Raw genomic sequence first — 19,718 nt, 5'->3', positions numbered from 1 at the left:
CTGGAGCCCAGTATTGCTATTCTCCGGGAGGCCGCAATTATAGGTCAGGGGGGCCGCATGCGGCCTTTCGCTGTATTTTGAGTGCCCCTGACTTAGACTATATGCTCAGAAAGCAGGGATTTGTCAGCACTGGTCACTTAATAGGGATTAGCTATCTGGAAAGGTGGGCAGGAACTGTTGGCACAACAAAGGACAGTCTTAACGCCTTGTCTTTTGACTTGATGATGCCAAACGGGGATGGAAGGAACTATTGCAGTTAATTTTCAGGGCCATCAAGAACTCTCTCGGTTCAACATCAGCAAGAGGGAAAACCAGCTTGGACTCTTGCGGGGGAAGGATACCTCATTTAAATAGGTGGAGGTTGATTTTAGGGATCATGTGATGGTTTGCAGAGAATCAAGAGAGGAATTGTAAAAAAACACAAAGTGGGGATTGTGCATTAGATATTTGGAATTGGGTGCAGTAAATTCTCCAATCACTGCCTGGTGCACATGATAAGATTGCCACCTCATCGCCGCCTCCTCATAACATTTGTAAACCAGGGAAGAAAACTTTTCGAATGAAGAAAATGTGCCTTATGACTGGAAATAGAAGACTCCATGACTCCTGACTCCTATTGACACCCAGGTAGTGTATCTGCTCTTCAAATGTCAAATGGGTGGTCTCTTGTTTGCATGCTCCAGAGACACAAAAAGCAGAAGCAGAAGACCCAGCTGAGCACTGAGGACTGGGCCCTGCAAGAGCCCTCGCTGGAGAGAGATCTGGGAGCAGATTTACTAATATTTCACACAACAAAGCAAATAATAAAGAGAAATAAAGATATCTCTCCTCATACGCCCCTCTGTAGCAGGCGCACCATTTTGGTGCAACCCCAGGCTTACGACTTTAATAAATCTGGGACTGCATCAGATTCCATAGGTGGATGCACGGGAACACCCATGCTCCACCCATGGAACGCCTACCACAAAGAAATGTAACACAAATCAGCGTTGTACTATATTTCTTCACAAAATCATGCAAGGCGGCGGACATCGTGATTGTGTGGCTTTATAAATCTCATTTAAGGACTTGCTTTGCTTGCGATAACTTTCTTCATGCAATCCTTAGTAATGCCCCCTGGTATCTAGAAACCTGCCTGGAGGGCTTCGGGTTTCCAGGAGTGCCTACAGAAAGAATCTTTTCCAGGAGCTGAAAAATAATGTGACTGAAGTCATCATTTTTTCCACTTCCGGTGGACCAGGACTGAGTGCTCAGGCTTGCCCAGATAATAATGCCACATAGGGTGATGCATAATTTGCCTCTGATAGAATATTATATCACATAATGTACTTGTCCATCCATGTTGCAGAATTTAGCCAACCCTTAAGCACGAGTTGTTCCTTTATTGCCACATAACCTCAGCTGCACAGTGTATTAAATAACCTTTCCATGCACTTATTATAGTCTTCTGTGTCATCTCTGCAGATGTACCGAAGACGATGCTGCGGTTTATCAGATATCAGCAAGAAACTGCTTGGGAATGATCAGCAGCTCGGCAGTCATTGAAGTTGGATCATTTACGAAATCCGTCATTTACCAAAGGCTGTTCCAGTATCCAACACAAAGGACGGACATGCGCAGTAGGAATGAAGCGAATGTGCAAGGTATTGACAGGCCTCAGAGTGAACATCAACGCTCAGCATCGGGAGAGCAAAGCAACACCGGAAGTTCCAAAGGGGTCATATTACCTGCTGGCACAAGCGACTCGCCGAAAAGAAATGCTTTGTTTATGGAAAATAAACCAGAAAATGTGCTTGGCATAGACAACAACATTCATCATAGCCCTGTTGCTGAACTTCCAAACAATAGTGATCAGAGATATAGGTCCCGAAATGGCTGGATTTCGGATGAGTGCCATAAGAGGGAAACACATTCCTCAAATCCAATTCCAATATCGAGTGATCCGGACCCCTGCCACAATACGTATAGCAGGCTCCCAGGCCGGAAGGACGAGGACTTGACCATATATGAAGAGGGTGACCTCACCGAGCCGGTGACCAGCAGTGTCCTCAACACACCCAGGCACCATGCACAGTGCGCGCGGAGGCCGCAAGGCCCATCCAGGTATTACTGCTCTCGCGTGGAGTATTACCCGGGCAGCAACGTCATCACAGCTGACGAGCAGCTTCTTCAGGGTGACTTGTGCGAGCCGGAATGTTCTGACTTGCGGGAAGGGGGCTGCCCTGGGATCTGGCGAGGGGAATTGCAAGAGGGTGATGCTTTGGCCGAGGTGACACGCCACACCCGTGATGACGTAGGACTGAGCGGCCTGGACGGGTGTGCGCCCTCCCTTGGCCTGAACGGGGCGTCGGATTACAGCGAGGCTACAGATATCACCATTGGCTTCTGTGACAGTCACTCAGAGCGCGGAGAGCCCGAGACCAGTGGAGTCCAGCTGACAGGCCGGGGGTCAGCGCTGCAGACCGAGATGGTGCTGAGTGCCGGGCACCTTCAAAATGCCCTCTCTCCAGTGAGCAGCAGGAGCTGCCAGCTGTCCGGGGCTGCCACCGCCATCCAAAATGATTCTGCTGCCATCGGAGAAGAAGGCAAGGAGGTTCGGACAGCTGGAAAGGGGTTTCGTGTATATATCCCGCACGGTTCAGTTGAGGAACTAGTCGAGGCCATGGCATTGCATGAACTGGAGCCTTCCCCCTCTGAGGACATTTCAAAGCTGATGATGAATGAGAAACCGGCAGTTGAGGAGCCTGCAAACGGAAGTGCAAAGGGCAAACGGGCAAGACGCTCGAGAAAGGAAGACAGCAAGGTCTGTAAAGTGAATTCAGCTGGGCATGCCAGCAGCCTGGCAGCACCAGGAGGGCAGCGTGAACATAAACTGCACCACAAGGGCATGCACAATGAAGGCAACGCTGGGACTGGTGACAATATAAACAGTAGACAATCACATGCAGAGGATCACCGCTCTCCTGCTGGGCAGCTGGGAACTGAAATCCGCCAAACCGACCCTCTTGCCCTTCACATAGAAGAAATGGATGTGTCCTGTAACGGTGACGGGAGCAACAGCCGTTCTAAGAAACCGTTCATCTCCCGTTCTTCAAACACAGTGAGTAGAAACATGTCTTTAACACAAAAAAGCACAACCTTTGTATCTTTGTATTCTAACACTAGAGTGCTTGTGTGTAGTTCCTAAAATACCGTTTAGGCAACAGTGAGTGACAGCCCCTGCTGTGCGGAAAATCTGGTTGTGTGAATAGGCCTCTGATAAACAGTATGCCCTCCTAAATATAGCAAAGGGGTGATAATGCCTAGCCCTGCTAATGGAGCGCCGAACAGCAGGATGGAGACATCTCCAGTGTATGTTATCTAGCAGAGGCCTTTGATCAAAAGAATGCTTGTATTCAGTAAGTTTCTGCAATAGGTGGAACATGTCTTTAAAAATGCAAAGGTTACATTTTCACTCAAAACGAATTCCACGTTTTTGTGTTAGATTGGTACAAAATGCCACTGATGTGTAGGATTGAATAAGTTCAAGGTCTATGCAGATACATTGTCACGGAATGAGTTTCAAAGCATTTCAAAGAAAGTGCTGTACATGAAGTTCAGAAGGTTGGATGGTATTGTTTAAATGACTCCGGGGACATATATAGAAATGTTGCACCTGTTGCACTGGTACAAAACATACAGCACCGTTTACACACGCACATTGACTTTATTCTCTTTCTTGTGTAGAATCCTTTAGCTTCTTGTTTTGACCTGGTGCAACCCCGTGCTTTTACATTAATTAGTCTTTCTCCTCTTCCTTTCAAACAATCAGCAACAGTTGTGCAAATTGACTTAGCCTGTATTGAACTTGTTGCACCAGTGCACTGTGCCATGCCTGCTGTTTTATAAGGAATTCTCGAATGCTGCGATTTAAGCTCATGAAAATGAAAGTAAAATAGTCGACAACAAACTGTTCTGCTAAAGACATGCACAAATAGATGGTCGGCGTTTTAATATTACAACAACTTCATGGAAGCGAAAAGCTTTCAGACATATTTCTAAACCTAATCGAAATCTATCGTCCTTCTTTCTGCGACTGTGCCTTCAGGTTCCGCTTTTCTGGGGCTCACCCCCATAACTAAACGAGTTCAGTTGTCAGCTTAGCCTTCCAGGGCCACTGTGCGATGGATCACCAGATGTCGTTTGTTGCATGCACCGTTCGCTTTTTGCGTCGGATTCGAGCTTGAAGAGTTCATTTGTTTTGGTGTAGAGTGAACTACTGTGTCTTGCAGTGAATGGGCTTTTTGTCCTTAATCTGTAAAACATTGAATGTGATAAAGATTGTGTTAATTAAGTGTACTTTTCAGATCAAAAATATTCTCTCGTGCATTGCGACTTCCTTGGAGGTGGAATGATACACCAAACAGCCAATAGCATGAGATGAGAGATGTTTAGGCCTTTAGCCTGATCCAAGATGTGATTGACTCTGTCTCAAAGGAGTGGCTGAAGGTGCTAACTCAAAAAGCTAAAGGTTGCTGGAGTGATCAAGTGCGCCCTCCATGTACATTAAAAACAATAGGTCAGCTACATTCGCAAGCCAGACCTACAACATCAGAGTCTAAAATGCCTATATTGCTGTCAAATTCCTGAGCATGGAAAAGCTCTTTGTCCTGAAGGAAACTCTGTCAGATGGCTGAGCATGTAGGGTCTCTGCAGTATGTGTGACAAGTCTGTTGTCATAGGCCAGAGCTCTGTCCACTAAAGAGATCCCTTTTTATCAAAAGTCTAAGCCTGAAATGTCTGTCTCATCGAAGTGATTGATAGATCTGCTGCTGAAGTCTCAGGCGCGGAAGATGTGTATAGGCCAGTGGATTCTTTCTGAATCCTGCGTCTGATATCTCCATTGTCAGATGTGTTTGCCTCTAAAATCTGTATAACTTGAAAGTATCTTTACTGCCAGATGCCTGCTCATGCAAGATGTCTGTAGCCTAACCTGAAAGATGAGTGTTCTGTCTGAGAGTTAAGCATGTGAGGTCTCTGTACACGAAGCGATAGGTTTGCTACTGTCTGAGGACTGAGCCTATAATTTGTGTAACCTGGAGGATAGCTTGGCAGTCAGATTCCTAAACCTGTAAGCGTTCTGTAACCAGATGGATCGCTCTTCTCTCACAATGCTTAGCCTGTAAGATTTGTGTGACCTGCGCAATACTCTTTCCTAACGGTGCCCGAATCTGTAACATAGTTTACTTTCTAAAGCCTATAGCTGTTAAATCTCCATAACATGATGTATAGTTCTTCCGGGTGAATCACTAGCCTGAAAGGGTTCTGTAGCAAGAGAGTTATATGCTTTCCAAAATCAGAGTGCGCTGTGCAACATTTATATTTTTATTTATTTCATTAAGTAACAAATTATGTTTTCAGGACAGAGTCTTACTGATGTCACAGCAAATTAAACATCAACAGCCTCTGGAGCCCCTTTAACGTGTTTGCTGCCTTTTGCCTGGTTGAAAGTCTTGCTTGTCTTTGGAGAGGAATATCCTCTATTAGGAAAGATGGGTGGCCCATATGACAGCTTGAAAAGAAGAAAATGTTTCTCTAAAAGTCACGGTTCAAGGTATCTTCTCGATCTTAGTAAATTAGACTGATTTCTCAGATCCAGGATAAGCGAGTTCCAACATTGAGTGCATAGAGTTCTGATAGTACGTCCACCGCAAGTTTTCAGAGTGAATTTAAATTGAACAATAAGGGGCTCATTATGATTGCGGATTTTCCGCATCCTCCGGGCCGGCGGAAGCCACCGCCAGCCCGGAGGATGCGGAAAATCCGCAGCGGACCCACCAAAGACCCAACGCCACATTAGGATGGCTGGTGGGTCCTGGTTTCCGTCCGCAGCTTTTCCTCCGCGGTTGGCTCACAACCGCGGAGGAAAAGCACTAATCTGGTGACGGTGTCTCTCAGACACCGTCCGCCAGATTAGTATGTGCCTGCAAACATGCTTTTCCGCGGCGGCTTTTCCGCCGTGGAAAAGCATGTGTAACTTCACTGCGGGGGCCCGTTGCGGGCCCCCTAGGTGAAGGGGGGTGGGGGGTGCACATGGGGGGTACCTATGGTACCCCCCTGCATTTGTATGGAGAAAGCGGCAGGCACCACGCGGTGCCTGCCTCTTTCTGCATGCAAATGCAATGCGCGCATTTTTAACATTGCCGCAGGTGCAGCTTGAAGCCGCACCCGCCGCAATGTTAAAAATAGAGGATATGACCGCCACCCTGGCGGTCACATCCTAATTGCACAGGAGGGGACTCCACAGCCCATGCAGACGTCCCCTCCTCCTTAATGATCGCGGACGGACGCAAGTCCGTCCGCGATCATAATCGGCCCCTTAGATTGGTTCTACTAAATCTGAGGTTGACCCTGGTGGTGTATACCAGATGTAACAGGCCCAGCTCCCCCACTCCGTGCTTAGAAAATAAAAGAAGTGTGAAAGACATTCCTTATGCCATAAAGAGCATGTGATTATTTTTGGGTGCTAGCTTGATGTGGGTAGACCACTTAAGATCCATACACAGCCCAGCCACTTGGTTTTGCATCCTCTGTAATTTGAGCTCCCATCCTGCCAACGGGCTGCTGCACGGACGCTGTTTTCCACTTGCTGCCTTACCCTCGGAACTTGCACCCACGCCTCGCGGCCCCCGCTCCGCGGGAGCCGCTCGAGTGCTTGTGACCCCTTCTGCCTTCCTGCCTGTGGGGAGCCTCGGGAGTAGTAGACCAGGGAGTTAAGCCGTTCCATCTGGGCTGCGGGACTGCGAGGTCTAGCGGGCAGTGCGTGAACCTGCCACAGCTGGTCCTCTTCCCGCCGACTCCTCCCTGGCCCTTGAAATTGAGGCTGGACTTTGCCTGTGTGTGTTCCCATCCTGCCAACGGGCTGCTGCACGGACGCTGTTTTCCACTTGCTGCCTTACCCTCGGAACTTGCACCTACGCCTCGCGGCCACCGCTCCGCGGGAGCTGCTCGAGTGCTTGTGACCCCTTCTGCCTTCCTGCCTGTGGGGAGCTTCGGGAGTAGTAGACTAGGGAGTGAAGCCGTTCCATCTGGGCTGCGGGACTGCGAGGTCCAGCGGGCAGTGCGTGAACCTGCCACAGCTGGTCCTCTTCCCGCCAACTCCTCCCTGGCCCTTGAAATTGAGGCTGGACTTTGCCTGTGTGTGTTACCATCCTGCCAATGGGCTGCTGCACGGACGCTGTTTTCCACTTGCTGCCTTACCCTCGGAACTTGCACCCACGCCTAGCGGCCCCCGCTCCGCGGGAGCTGCTCGAGTGCTTGTGACCCCTTCTGCCTTCCTGCCTGTGGGGAGCCTCGGGAGTAGTAGACCAGGGAGTGAAGCCGTTCCATCTGGGCTGCGGGACTGCGAGGTCCAGCGGGCAGTGCGTGAACCTGCCACATCTGGTCCTCTTCCCGCCGACTCCTCCCTGGCCCTTGAAATTGAGGCTGGACTTTGCCTGTGTGTGTTCCCATCCTGCCAACGGGTTGCTGCACGGACGCTGTTTTCCACTTGCTGCCTTACCCTCGGAACTTGCACCCACGCCTCGCGGCCCCCGCTACGCGGGAGCCGCTCGAGTGCTTGTGACCCCTTCTGCCTTCCTGCCTGTGGGGAGCCTCGGGAGTAGTAGACCAGGGAGTGAAGCCGTTCCATCTGGGCTGCGGGACTGTGAGGTCCAGCGGGCAGTGCGTGAACCTGCCACAGCTGGTCCTCTTCCCGCCGACTCCTCCCTGGCCCTTGAAATTAGGGGTGTGGTTACACTAACAGGAACTATAAAGTTGGATATTCATCTCCGGCCCGCGGGACGCGCGCGGACGCGCACGGGCGAAGACCGGGCTAAGAGCGGGCCGTTTGAGGCCGGAAGAGACCGGACCGGGCCTCCCCTCTGACGACGTTCCCCTGCCACGACTTTTCCCTTTCAAGTTTGGGGCCCTGTGTGTTCCATCTTCCATGGCTACCAGAGTATCCAGGAGTAAGGCTGTCCAACAGTGTTCTAGCACTTTGGAAACATTTTTCCCCAAGGCCAGTGCTGTGGCCAATAAAGGTCAAATAGTGCTAGACACCCACCCTGAGGTGGGTTTAGAAGAAAATTTGTCAGTGGACTCCCCGGATTCCTCAATTGATGCTAGCACTCCACTACTTCTTGACGCCTCCCATCTGTCACTCATGGATAGTATTGACCAGACTATTGAGTCAGTCCTACAACAACTTAGGACCCCGTCAAACCTCCAGAGGGATAGAGAGTCATTACGCCTCTCTGGGGTTGTAGAACCCTCTTCTAATGTGGATTGTGCGGAAACAACTGAGTCGCAGGATGTGGGTCAGGCTGTAGTCCTAACAGAACCCGCAAACAGTAGAGGGGACTACCCACCGAAAAGGAAAAGGTCAAGGAAGTTAAGATGGGCAAAAAGGGCCAAAGTGGATACAACCAAGCCAAATCGAGATGCCAGTACGGATTCTTCGGCCTCTCCTGAGGTCATTTCGCCGGGAACTGGGTCAGATCACTCCGGCCTTCCACCAGCCACAGCTGTACCGGTGTGCTCAGGGCCATTTATCTTCGGCGGGACCCCTCCTAACACCACAGACTTGCTTATCAGCTCATTCACGGTCATCCTTAAGAACCTACTGAATCCCCTGTCTGCAAAACTGGACTCCATAGAAGCTAGACTTATGGCTTTAGAAATTGCTCACAAAAGAAATAGTCCTGGTCCAGGGGTGGGTCCAAATGCACATACGGTCCCTCGGGAATCAGTGGGGAATAGACCTCCTACTGCTGCAACAAGCACCCAGGCCCCAAATGTGGCATTAGTCCAGGCAGGGGTACAACACAGCAATACTGGTAGTCCTGCTCCCCAAATGCCCTCTTTGTCATTCCAAACGTCTAGGCCCCCTGTTCCCGCTCCAAGAAGATCCAATCAACCCACACCCCCCCAACAAACGGGCGAGGGGAGCTCTGCTAACGGACACATTGGCCGCCCCATGAGCCCTAATGCTAGGCGTAGGGCGGTCAATCTGCCCCCCGAGGCAGTGGCATACACGGCAATCATGGTGGGAGTCCCTGAGCTCACTGGTGATGCTAAAGAGCCGCAGGACTCGCTCCGCAATAAGGTAATTAGTTGGCTTAACATAACCTAAAAGGAGATGTTTTGATGGTCAGAAGGATTCCATGGATTGGATTTACCCCTAAGAATAGGGCGGGGGACTGTATTATAGTCAGCTTCAAAAGCCCACTGGTTGCCCCATATATTTGCAACTGGTTGGTAAGGCCAGACAAGTCCAACATTGAACTAGTGTCCCTCTCACACTTCTATCCAAATGTTTGTAATCTAGTTGTGGGGAGGGAACAGAGTTGGACTAGAGTGGGCTTTGCAGTAGATGGTTCACGATACAGGCCCAAGCATAATGTACCTCCCGCTCACGGTAATTTCATCCACCAGAATAGATTCTCTTGCCTTGACCAAGTAGATTGACCACAAACGAGAGACACACAACAGACTCCAGAAAAATCTGCCTATGGGGTCCCAGCCAGGGGGGAAGTTACATCTGTGCCCGTAACTGACAAAAGGGTCCAGGTCCTTGCCAACGAGGGAATGACCTCCTTTGGAAGTATCCCGGGTCAAGCAGAGGTATCATCAAATACACTGATCGCCCCTAACACGCAATCAGTGGAGGTGGCTGTATTGCTCACCACTCCGCCTAGTACAATTGGCCCGTGTGACCCTGACCCCCCTACAGTTACTATACCATCCCTCTCTTGTGGGCCAGGCTTGCAACCACAAGGTCCAGGGCTGAGAATCCTCTCCTGGAATGTGGCAGGTATCACTAGTAAGGCAGGTACACCGGACTGGGATCTCATGGTAAATGGTAGCGACATCCTCCTTTTCCAGGAGACATGGGCAAGGGAACCACAGACTAGAAGGGGGTTTGACATTTTTGAAATTCCAGCAAAGTGGAACGGGAGGGGGAGACCCTCGGGAGGTCTAGCAATCTGGGTTGAGAGTCACATTGGGTGTCAGGTGGAAAAGTTGGTTACACTTTCACAGGACATCCAATGTGTGCTGCTTAGATGGCCTGGCAGAATAACTTGGGCCATTGTTAATGTTTACTCGCGACCAGTTGCTGCGGCCAATGAATCCCCCACCCTAGATGAATTGTCATCCTTCCTAGGCCAACTGCCAGGTGATTTCAAAGTAGTGATGGGAGGGGACTTCAACTGTCACTATGAACCCTTAGAAGGTCTTAGGGAGGGTGCTTTCACTGCTGGGGATGACTATTGGGGAGTCCCACCTTCGTCCTCACCTCACCCCAAAGCTTGGTCCCCGCTGGCAGTACAACTTACGTCCCTCACCCTGAACTTTGCACTGAGGGCGTGCAATGGGCGCACCCCATCTGACACCCCCTCACTGTGCACATTCAATAGAAAGGACCACGAGTCAAGGCTGGACTACATATTAATAGACATCACTATGTGGCCTAAAGTTCACGATTTTAGGGTGCTACCGAGGACAGATAGTGACCACAACTCTCTTTTATTGGAGATCCAGCATCCAGTCCCCGTAGCAGGGTCGCTACCCACTGCCTGTGATGATGATCGGGAGGACATGCTCCTCACCACAAATAGGCGCCGGGTTAAATGGGGGAAGCTGATTGACAAAGAAGATGCTATTAACAAGTTATATGGCTTAGCACTCCCCAGGTTCAAGGAGGTGGATACTCTCATTAATCTACCAAGATCCCTTGATTTTAATGAGAGACTAGCTAGCATTCATCAGGAACTAGTGAGGGACCTGGCAGAGGTCTTCCATCCGGTGGTGCAATCACGAAGGAAAAAGACTCGTACCCCCACTTGGTACACCACTTCTTGCAGGAAAATTAAATCTGAGCTAATCTCCGCCATTAAAGAGGGCGATGACAAGACGAAGGTGGCAGTCCTCAGGAGGGAGTACAAACTAGCATTGGCCAATGCAAGGGCAGAGTGGGATTGGAACCACTGGCATGAGCTGTCTGAAGCCCTAAAAACTAAAGACTCTAGGAAATTCTGGGCCCTGGTAAACAACGGGACGGGGGAACTCAAAACCACAGTAGAACCTACCATCGCCCCCTCTGCTTTAGAAAAAACACGTCGACCATGGATCAGATCTTCCGCCTAGTCCTCCTCTACTGGAAGACGGTGAGGTTAGAGGGGGGAAGACTGTACATGGTCTTCGTGGATCGGAGGTCAGCCTTTGACCTAGTCCCGGGCAGGAAACTTTGGGAGGTGTTGGAAAAGCTAGGAGTACCCCCCCAGTTACTTAACATCATAACAAGGCTACACGAGAACAACTATGCCCAGGTCAGGTGTGGGAGGGATGGCAACCTTTCGTCCAGGTTCCCTGTTCGTCGAGGGGTGAGGCAGGGTTGTGTCCTGGCACCGACCCTGTTTTGTCTCTTCATCAATAATGTCATTTCATATCTGGATAACGTTCAGGACAATGACGCCCCATATTTGGCAGGCAGGAGGGTTCCGGCAATCATGTTTGCCGATGATACCCTCCTGCCTTCCAAATCCCCCATGGGGATCCAGAGGATCCTGGATGGATTTGGTCTCTTCTGTCGTCAACACGGCTTGGAGGTGAACACAGAGAAGACCAAGTTCATGATCTTTAATCCACCAAATAAAACCAGGCCCAATCCCACCCTGGGTACTCTCAGCCTTGAGAGGGTGTCTACTTTCATATATTTGGGGGTAACACTGCAGGAAAATTTATCATGGGACCGGCAGATAGCTAGATCAAGGGTCAAATTGTCCCAGCTGTCGGGCGCAATCCTGAAGGTGGCCAACACCTCCACCTTCAAGCCCATAAGCCCGGCCCTGGAAACCTACAGGACTCAGGCCAAGGCAGCGGCTATGTATGGTAGTGAGCTTTGGGGGTACAAAGCAGGTAAAGACCTACCGATAGTGGAAAACAATTTCCTAAGGCGCCTACTAGTTCTTCCACGAGCCACGCCACACCTGCCACTGAGAATGGACATGGGTCTTCCCCCTATTGCAGAGGAGCTTGTGTCAAAGCCAGTGATTTTCTGGCACAGGCTTTGGTCCACAAATGAACTCCGTCACTATAGGGAGGATCTAACCCATGTCATGAGCCTGAACTGCAATAGCAAAATCCCCTGGCTTGCCTTTGTGAAAAATGAACTGCTCACCATGAACCTCTCTGAGCAATGGGAGGATCCTGCGCGAGGTTGTCAAAGGATCTCACGCAAAGCCTTGACCCAAATCTATAAAGACAGGTCCCTTGCACATATGATGGATGCTCAAAACAGCGGCACCCTTACAGCCCGATTCCTGGAATCCAAAAATTCTTATGTTTTTGAACCTTTTATGGATTTTATTTTTCCTATCCTGGCGAGGAAATTGTTTGTTCAATGGAGGCTAGGCACACTCCCCACTAAAACATTTACCCACAAGTGGACCAATGGGGGTGACAAAATATGTCCCTGTTGTAACACCCTTGAGGAAGATGACCTCCACATCTTGTTTGTGTGCCCCGCCTATCAAAGGCCCAGAAAATATTGGATAGCGCCGCTTTGTAGAAACCTGGGGTTTAGAAAGTATACCCAGGCATACAGAATCATGAAAACCAGCACTTCGGGTCACATTGTGTTCGCTATATCTAAATTCTTAATGGCAGTATGGTTGATCAGAAAGAAAAAAGCCCCCTGAACCATTCTACTGTTATAGCTCCTTTCCTCGCTGGATGACTGAGAATTTTATATATGTACTTTTTTTAAAAATGTGTTTTAAATTTATGTAATGTCCTGTATTGTATCTTTTATGGTCTATACGGCCGAAATAAAGAATTTTTGGATTGAATTGGTAATTTGAGCATATCCTTCTTGTCTGCGTCCTTGTATTGGTTGCAGTATTCAGGCTGTGATAGATTCGTGGCTCTGGACACTATATTCCAGTGTCTTAAAAGGAGGATGCTTTGACGACACCTGATGGGAGAAGGAGAGATCTTTGTCAGGTCAAACCCTGAGACTCTTTGGGCTTTTGATATGTCAATTCCTAGTTTCCGTAGCTGCTTGAATAGGAGATGCAAGAGCTCCACTCAGTACAAACAGAATCTGTGCCGACTTCTTACTGAAACATATTAACACATCAGTGCTCAAAAATGGGGAGCAATATACACAAAAGTTAATGGTGCCCATTGTTTAGTTTTTTGCACCAGGTAGTTACAACCAACGAAAATCTGGTAGTAAGTTCATAGACAGAAGCCCAAGTGAGCAAATTGTTCATTCCGCTCCTACGTGGAAGTAGTGCTAAAATGGTTGCAATAAAATATTGAACCCCTTTTGGCAATCCTGCCTGGGTTCATATAACCTCATCAGTGTTCTGAATTGGGAGACCCAAAATATGAACTTTTCAAATACTTTTATTGAGTAACAGAGCAAAGCAACCTATTTGTCATTTTACTACCACTTTTAAACATGTACTCTTATTAGCCCTATGCTCTCAAAGAAAACGAAGCTTATTCTGGCTGAATGAATGAATTTGATCGGAAAGTTTACCTCCTCCTTAGATATCTGTTCACAGAGAGCAGCTTATATGGTGGACTATCGGGGTATGGTTATTTTGACTGATTGACCAATTGATTGATTTTTAGGTCTCTCCTGGCGACCACAGCACGAAAGCGATGTCACCAGCGAGACTATTGTTGCTGACTTGCCTCGGAAGTGGGAGAGAGATGGCCACGCGCAAGGCTTTTGGCGATTGGGGTCTGTGGACGCGCACGGACAGCCAAGCAGTGTGCACATCTCCTGTCCCACTTCCGTCCTCGCAAGCCAGCATGCAGTTTCACTTTCGCCCCATCGTTGGAGCAGCTCGCAATAGCGGGCCCGCTCAGGAAATAAACACTGATAGTTTGCCTTCATCGGCACAAATGGAGACTCCCCCACTCACCCGGTCTGCGGGGGGATCCTCCTGAACGGTGGCTGGCTGGTGCCGGAGCACTCCAGCTCCTCTACACTTCTGGCTGCATGACGCGGGGCTCTCTCCATAGGCATGGCAGCCCGCACTGTTATGTGCCGCTCTTCACCCGGGTCCCCTCCTAAGACCCAGGACTTCATCCCCGCACTTCCTCTCTGGCGCCGGGGCTCTCTCTTCAGTACGGGAGCCCCGAAAGGGGACAATCGCTGCCTACACCGGCTGCACGCGCCACCACTGGGCACGAGCCGCAGGGCACGCGAAAGTTGCAGGTACCGCGCATGCACGGGCAGCCCTCGCCCTCCCAGGTCTCCTTCCCAGGCCAGATGTGAAGCTGCTTTCTGTTATGCTTGGTGATGTCTGCTGCATGAAGGCGGACAATGCGGTAATGGCTGCACATTTAAGAGTCTGCAAAAGAAGATGTAAAGAAGACTAGAGCGGTCGCTCTTCAGGACTTGGAGCAGCTGTAAGATTATCAAACCCTGGTGGTGACGCAGTGAATAAAAGGGAGATTGACTCCGTCTTTTATCATTTCGAGGAGCATGAGAGGAGGCCCGGTTGAAAGTGGGCTTGAAGTAAGCTTTAGATTTATGTATGTAAAGGCCGTGTCGGTTTGTTCCAGAGAGCCCTTTACAGACTATATCGACTCCCATTTGTAACACACCGCACCGTTTTTCTGAATGTACAATTTTTTGAACTTTATAAAAAAAAAAAAAATTGGGGATAAATAAAGTGATGTGGCTAAATCTCACCTCCTGTAAAATCTCACCCTTTGTACCTTCTTGCTGAGTGCATCTGAGCGTCACACCATCTCCCTCCTCAGTCTGTCTCCATCACCTCTGCGTCTTCCCCAGTCTACAGCACACCAGGACACCCTCCAAATCTACTCCCAAAACTATTTCTGGTCCCCTAGTTTGACCTCTTTTATCCACTCCTGCATACCCCAACCCTCCTCCACCTCACCTTGCACAGGTTCACAGTCCACCCTCACAGCCTCTCTCACTGCTTCACCTCTCGCCTCACCGTAACCTGAGCCTCACAGTGTGGTCTCTCCCTCTCTCACCTCACACGCAGTCATCCCTCACTCACCTCGCACACTCCCTCCCCTCCGTCATCTTGCACCTTCACCCCTCCATCACCTACACCCCTCCGTCACCGCGCACCCTCACAGCCCCACCCCCTGCATTAAACTACAGCTTTCACTCTGCAGCGTCTCTTCCCATCCTCCTCTCACGCTCTCTTCCTCTCTCAGCCCACCATCACAGTGTCACTCCTGCATCACCACGAACCGTCTCGCCCACTGGCACTCCCTCCCTGCAGTTATACAGCCTCACATCCTTACCATGTGCAGCCTCCCCCCTCGACCTCACAACTCCAACTCCTCTGTCACCCACCCTCTGTCTCACCCACTAGCTGTCTCACCCCACCCTGTCATACCTCTCAGCCTCGCATCGCTCCCTCTCTCACCTCACCCTCAGTCATATCCCTCACCTGTCACCCACTGCACGCTCTCACCCTCCACTCTCCCCTCATGGTCTTATGTTGTGGGTATCAAATAAATTACATGAAACAGATGATATATTGGTTGGTGTATTTATTCTCAGAGCAACGAGCCACCGCACCATGCACTGGCATTGGGAAACACCAACTGACATTTTACAGAATTAGAACCCCATGAGCCCCATGACAACAAAGATGTTCCATAACAGGAACATAATAAGCACTAGCAAATACAACATTATCTCTTTTTTTCAAAGAGTGGTTTAGAAAAACAATAGAAAGAAACAGCAAAAAACAAAAAAAAAACAAAAGTAAAAAGTATAGAAAAATGTTATACCACAATAAGAGAAGTACAAAAACTAACGTAGCTTCCAAGGAAGGCGGGTCACGCGAGTAGACTTTCTCACAGAACCACCACCCAAGGGACTCACTTCAGGAACACCACTCGGTATGGGACGTTTAGGCTTTTCCACTGGATCAGGAAACACAGGTTGAGACCCACGATTGGAACATAACACACTGTCACTCTCTTTCACTTTGATAACTTTGCAAAGATTCCACCAATGTCCACCTTCCACCATGACAGCATTTCCACACACTTTCTCAACACAAACTGGTTCTCCAAAAGAGTCACAACCCTTCCTAAAAGTCCTATAATTTTTTACACGCACCATATCACCAGGAGAAACATGCACAGTTTTAGTTGATTTCTTGTCATTGTACCTGATTACCATTTTGTCTTGGGCAACCTTTACACGCATTTGCAATTCATCATAGTTGTCTATCTGACAAGAAACCTTTTGACCAACCGTTCTCAAAAGCCAGGCAGGATAAAGTGTTGAAGTGGGTAATCTTCCTCTGAGAGAAACAAAAGGTGCAACCTTTGTGACAGAATGCGGGGTAGTGCGATAAAACCAAATCATGGATCTCCCAGCATTTTCCACATCAAAATTGTTGCTCTTAGCCCACTTTATGCACTCCACAACCACACGATTCATTCTCTCAACTTGACCATTTGTTTGAGGATGCCCCACTGAACTCCTCAAGTGCTTTACTCCTGATTCCGACAAAAATACACGCATCTCAGCATTTATAAACTGGACACCATTGTCTGAAACTAGCGTCTCAGGAAAACCTTCCCTCATAAAAATTTCTCTTAGAAAAAGAATAGCACTATTAGCAGTGGGATTGGCACAGAACTTAACCTCTGGCCATTTGCTATGAAAGTCCATTAGCACAAAAGCAAATCTTAAATGAGTAGGAAGAAAATTAAAAGGACCTACCAGATCAATACCTACTTTCAGCCAGGGTTTAGAGGGAAAAGGTATGGGCTGCAAAGGAGGAGAAATAACCTTCAAACCTTTCTCAGCAGAAGCACAAACACAACACTCCTTGACTCTTTCATCCACATCGCTATCCATAGACGGCCACCAATAGTGTAATCTCAACCGCCTCTTCGTCATTGAGAGCCTGAGATGACCATCATGTGCCCTATCTATCAATTTCACTCGTAAATTCATAGGAGGTATGCATCTCTCATCCCTCATGACAACTCCATCTTCAATAGAAAGTTCTTCAGAGACCTTCCAAAAAGGTTGAATATGGAAAGGTAGATTTCTTTTCTTTGGCCAACCAGCAACAATATAATCTTTGACTTTCAACAAAGTTACATCAGAATTCATGGCATCTAACCATTCATTCTCTCAAGCCATGCCTCGTCTCGGTTCTTTTTTGCGAAGTTACATTTGTCAAGCTGTATTGAGCTACAGTCATTTAGAAGCATTTACTCGTCGCCAAAATTATGTTGTGGGTGTCAAATAAATTACAGGAAACAGATGATATATTGGTTGGTGTATTTATTCTCACAGCTACGAGCCACCGCACCATGCACTGGCACTGGGAAACACCAACTGACATTTTACAGAATTAGAACCCCATGAGCCCCATGACAACAAAGATGTTCCATAACAGGAACATAATAAGCACTAGCAAATACAACATCTTGCTTCCTTCCCATTGCATCTCTCACCCCTACATCACCTCCTCCCCTGCCTCACCCCACCCTCACACCCCTGTCTCACCCCACTCTCATTTCCCAACCCTCGCAGTGTCACTCTGCATCCTCCCTACCCATCCTGTCTCCCCCTTCCTTCATCCCTCCCTGTTTCTACCCCCTCACACCCAGCATCACCCCGCACACTCCTAGCGCCTGACCCCATTCACGCTGAAAGCTAGCAGTGTTTGCTGCATCTTGTGATTGGCCCCTTCGAGCCCTCGCCCTGCCTGTCAGTGCTGCTGGGAGCCATGCCTGCCCTCCTCCGGAGCGGACTCCTCACTCTGCCTTAAACATCTACCCTTTGGGCCTGCCCTTGTACTCGGTACCACTGTACTGCACCTTCCCACAGGGGGCAGGAGCACCCCGACGCACGAGGAGCCCTCGGGAGGGTACATTGACCAGAGAGGAACTTTTCATTTGTGGAGGGAGGTGAGTTTAAAGGGCTGAGGATGACGTCCCACTGGAAGCTGCGGAAGGAGCGAGGGGTGCTGACGGAGTACAAGAGCCAAGTCAAAGGTGAGTGCCCCCCCCCCCCCACCCCGGGGTAGGTGTGTGTGTGTGTGCTTTGAGGCCTAGGGAAGGGGGGAGCTGTGGTGTCCATGAGCAGGAAGAGGTACAGACATCCCTCTGGTGTGAGTTCTACACACCTCTCTCAGTGCTGCTTAACCTCCTGCTGCCAGAGACTGAGGTCTACACAGCTGTCAGTGCATCTCCTGCACCCTGCTGCCAGAGACTGAGGTTTACACACCTCTTTCAGTGCACCTCACCCCTGCTGCCAGAGACTGAGGTTTACACACCTCTTTCAGTGCACCTCACACCTGCTGCCAGAGACTGAGGTTTACACACCTCTTTCAGTGCACCTCACACCTGCTGTCAGAGACTGAGGTTTACACACCTCTTTCAGTGCACCTCACACCTGCTGCCAGAGACTGAGGTTTACACACCTCTTTCAGTGCACCTCACCCCTGCTGTCAGAGACTGAGGTTTACACACCTCTTTCAGTGCATCTCACCCATGCTGCCAGAGACTGAGGTTTACACACCTCTTTCAGTGCACCTCACCCCTGCTGTCAGAGACTGAGGTTTACACACCTCTTTCAGTGCACCTCACCCCTGCTGTCAGAGACTGAGGTTTACACACTTCTTTCAGTGCACCTCACCCCTGCTGTCAGAGACTGAGGTTTACACACCTCTTTCAGTGCACCTCACCCCTGCTGCCAGAGACTGAGGCCTTATCATACACCTCGCTATGCATTACAACCCCCCTGCTGCCAGAGAACTGAGGCCTACACATCTCTTAGTGCATCGCAAGTTGCAACACCTATTGCATTGTAATGCGTGTGCCAAGGTGTGCATATTAATGCACACCTTGTAGGTTTTATGAACACATAAAGTTAAAGCATTGTAATTACAATGAAATTAGCTCTCAACATCTTAGAAATAAAATAAATATCGTATTTACATAAGTTTATGCTATTGCATTAGAAATCCATTATATTTATGTTGTTAAAAAAAATCACAATAATGAAAGCCATTACCATTTCCAATGCCAATAGCTCACACTCGCGATGCAATAGACTTTGCATTTACAAAACTTTTAGTTATTAGTATTTTAACCTACAATGCCTTTTATTTATGTTTTACAAAAGAAAAACAAAAAAACCAATGTCATTTACAAGGCCATTCACTCAAAACAATGTCACTGCGAGACCTATTGCATTGTAAATGCTTGTTTGATTTGATTATGGACACTTGCTGCGCACACTGCCCTGGGGTGTCTTGCTGTGGAATAGCTGCCTAAAAAAGTATGTTTTAAATACATTTTTAAATGTGTACAGAGGATACCTGCCAAAGCTCAGCAGGGTTCTTCGACCTGTGGTCTTTAATTTTATGTTTAAAAAGCTTTATATAAGAATTGGGTGGGAATGCATTTATTATGTAAAAACTGTCAATAAAAAGATTTAAAATAAAAAAAAGAATTAACAGGGTATATAAAAAGACTAGCGATACAGAAATAAAATGAGCAATATATAACATAGATGTAAATATGGCTAGTACGATTTAGAAAAAAAAAGCTATTTTACATTTTTATAGGGGGGAGAGGGAAAGAAGGGGAGGAAGGGAGAAAGGGAAGGAAAAGGGGAAACAAGTGCTATAATAGAGTAGCGCATATTAAACAAG

At 48.6% G+C, this 19,718-nt stretch overlaps 1 protein-coding gene across 1 annotated transcript in view; it reads left to right on the top strand.

The window, feature by feature from the left end:
- ALPK2 (alpha kinase 2) overlaps positions 1-19,718 on the top strand; it is a 618,993-nt gene that overhangs the window by 368,665 nt on the left and 230,610 nt on the right. Inside the window, exon 4 of the mRNA XM_086960478.1 lies at positions 1,465-3,100. Coding sequence (XP_086816604.1) covers positions 1,465-3,100 — 1,636 coding nt within the window. The remainder of the gene's footprint in view (positions 1-1,464; positions 3,101-19,718) is intronic.

Source organism: Lissotriton vulgaris, chromosome 3_1 (genome assembly GCF_964263255.1).
Source record: "Lissotriton vulgaris chromosome 3_1, aLisVul1.2, whole genome shotgun sequence".
Lineage (NCBI taxonomy): Eukaryota > Metazoa > Chordata > Amphibia > Caudata > Salamandridae > Lissotriton > Lissotriton vulgaris.
This window is presented reverse-complemented; position numbering and strand designations above follow the sequence as displayed.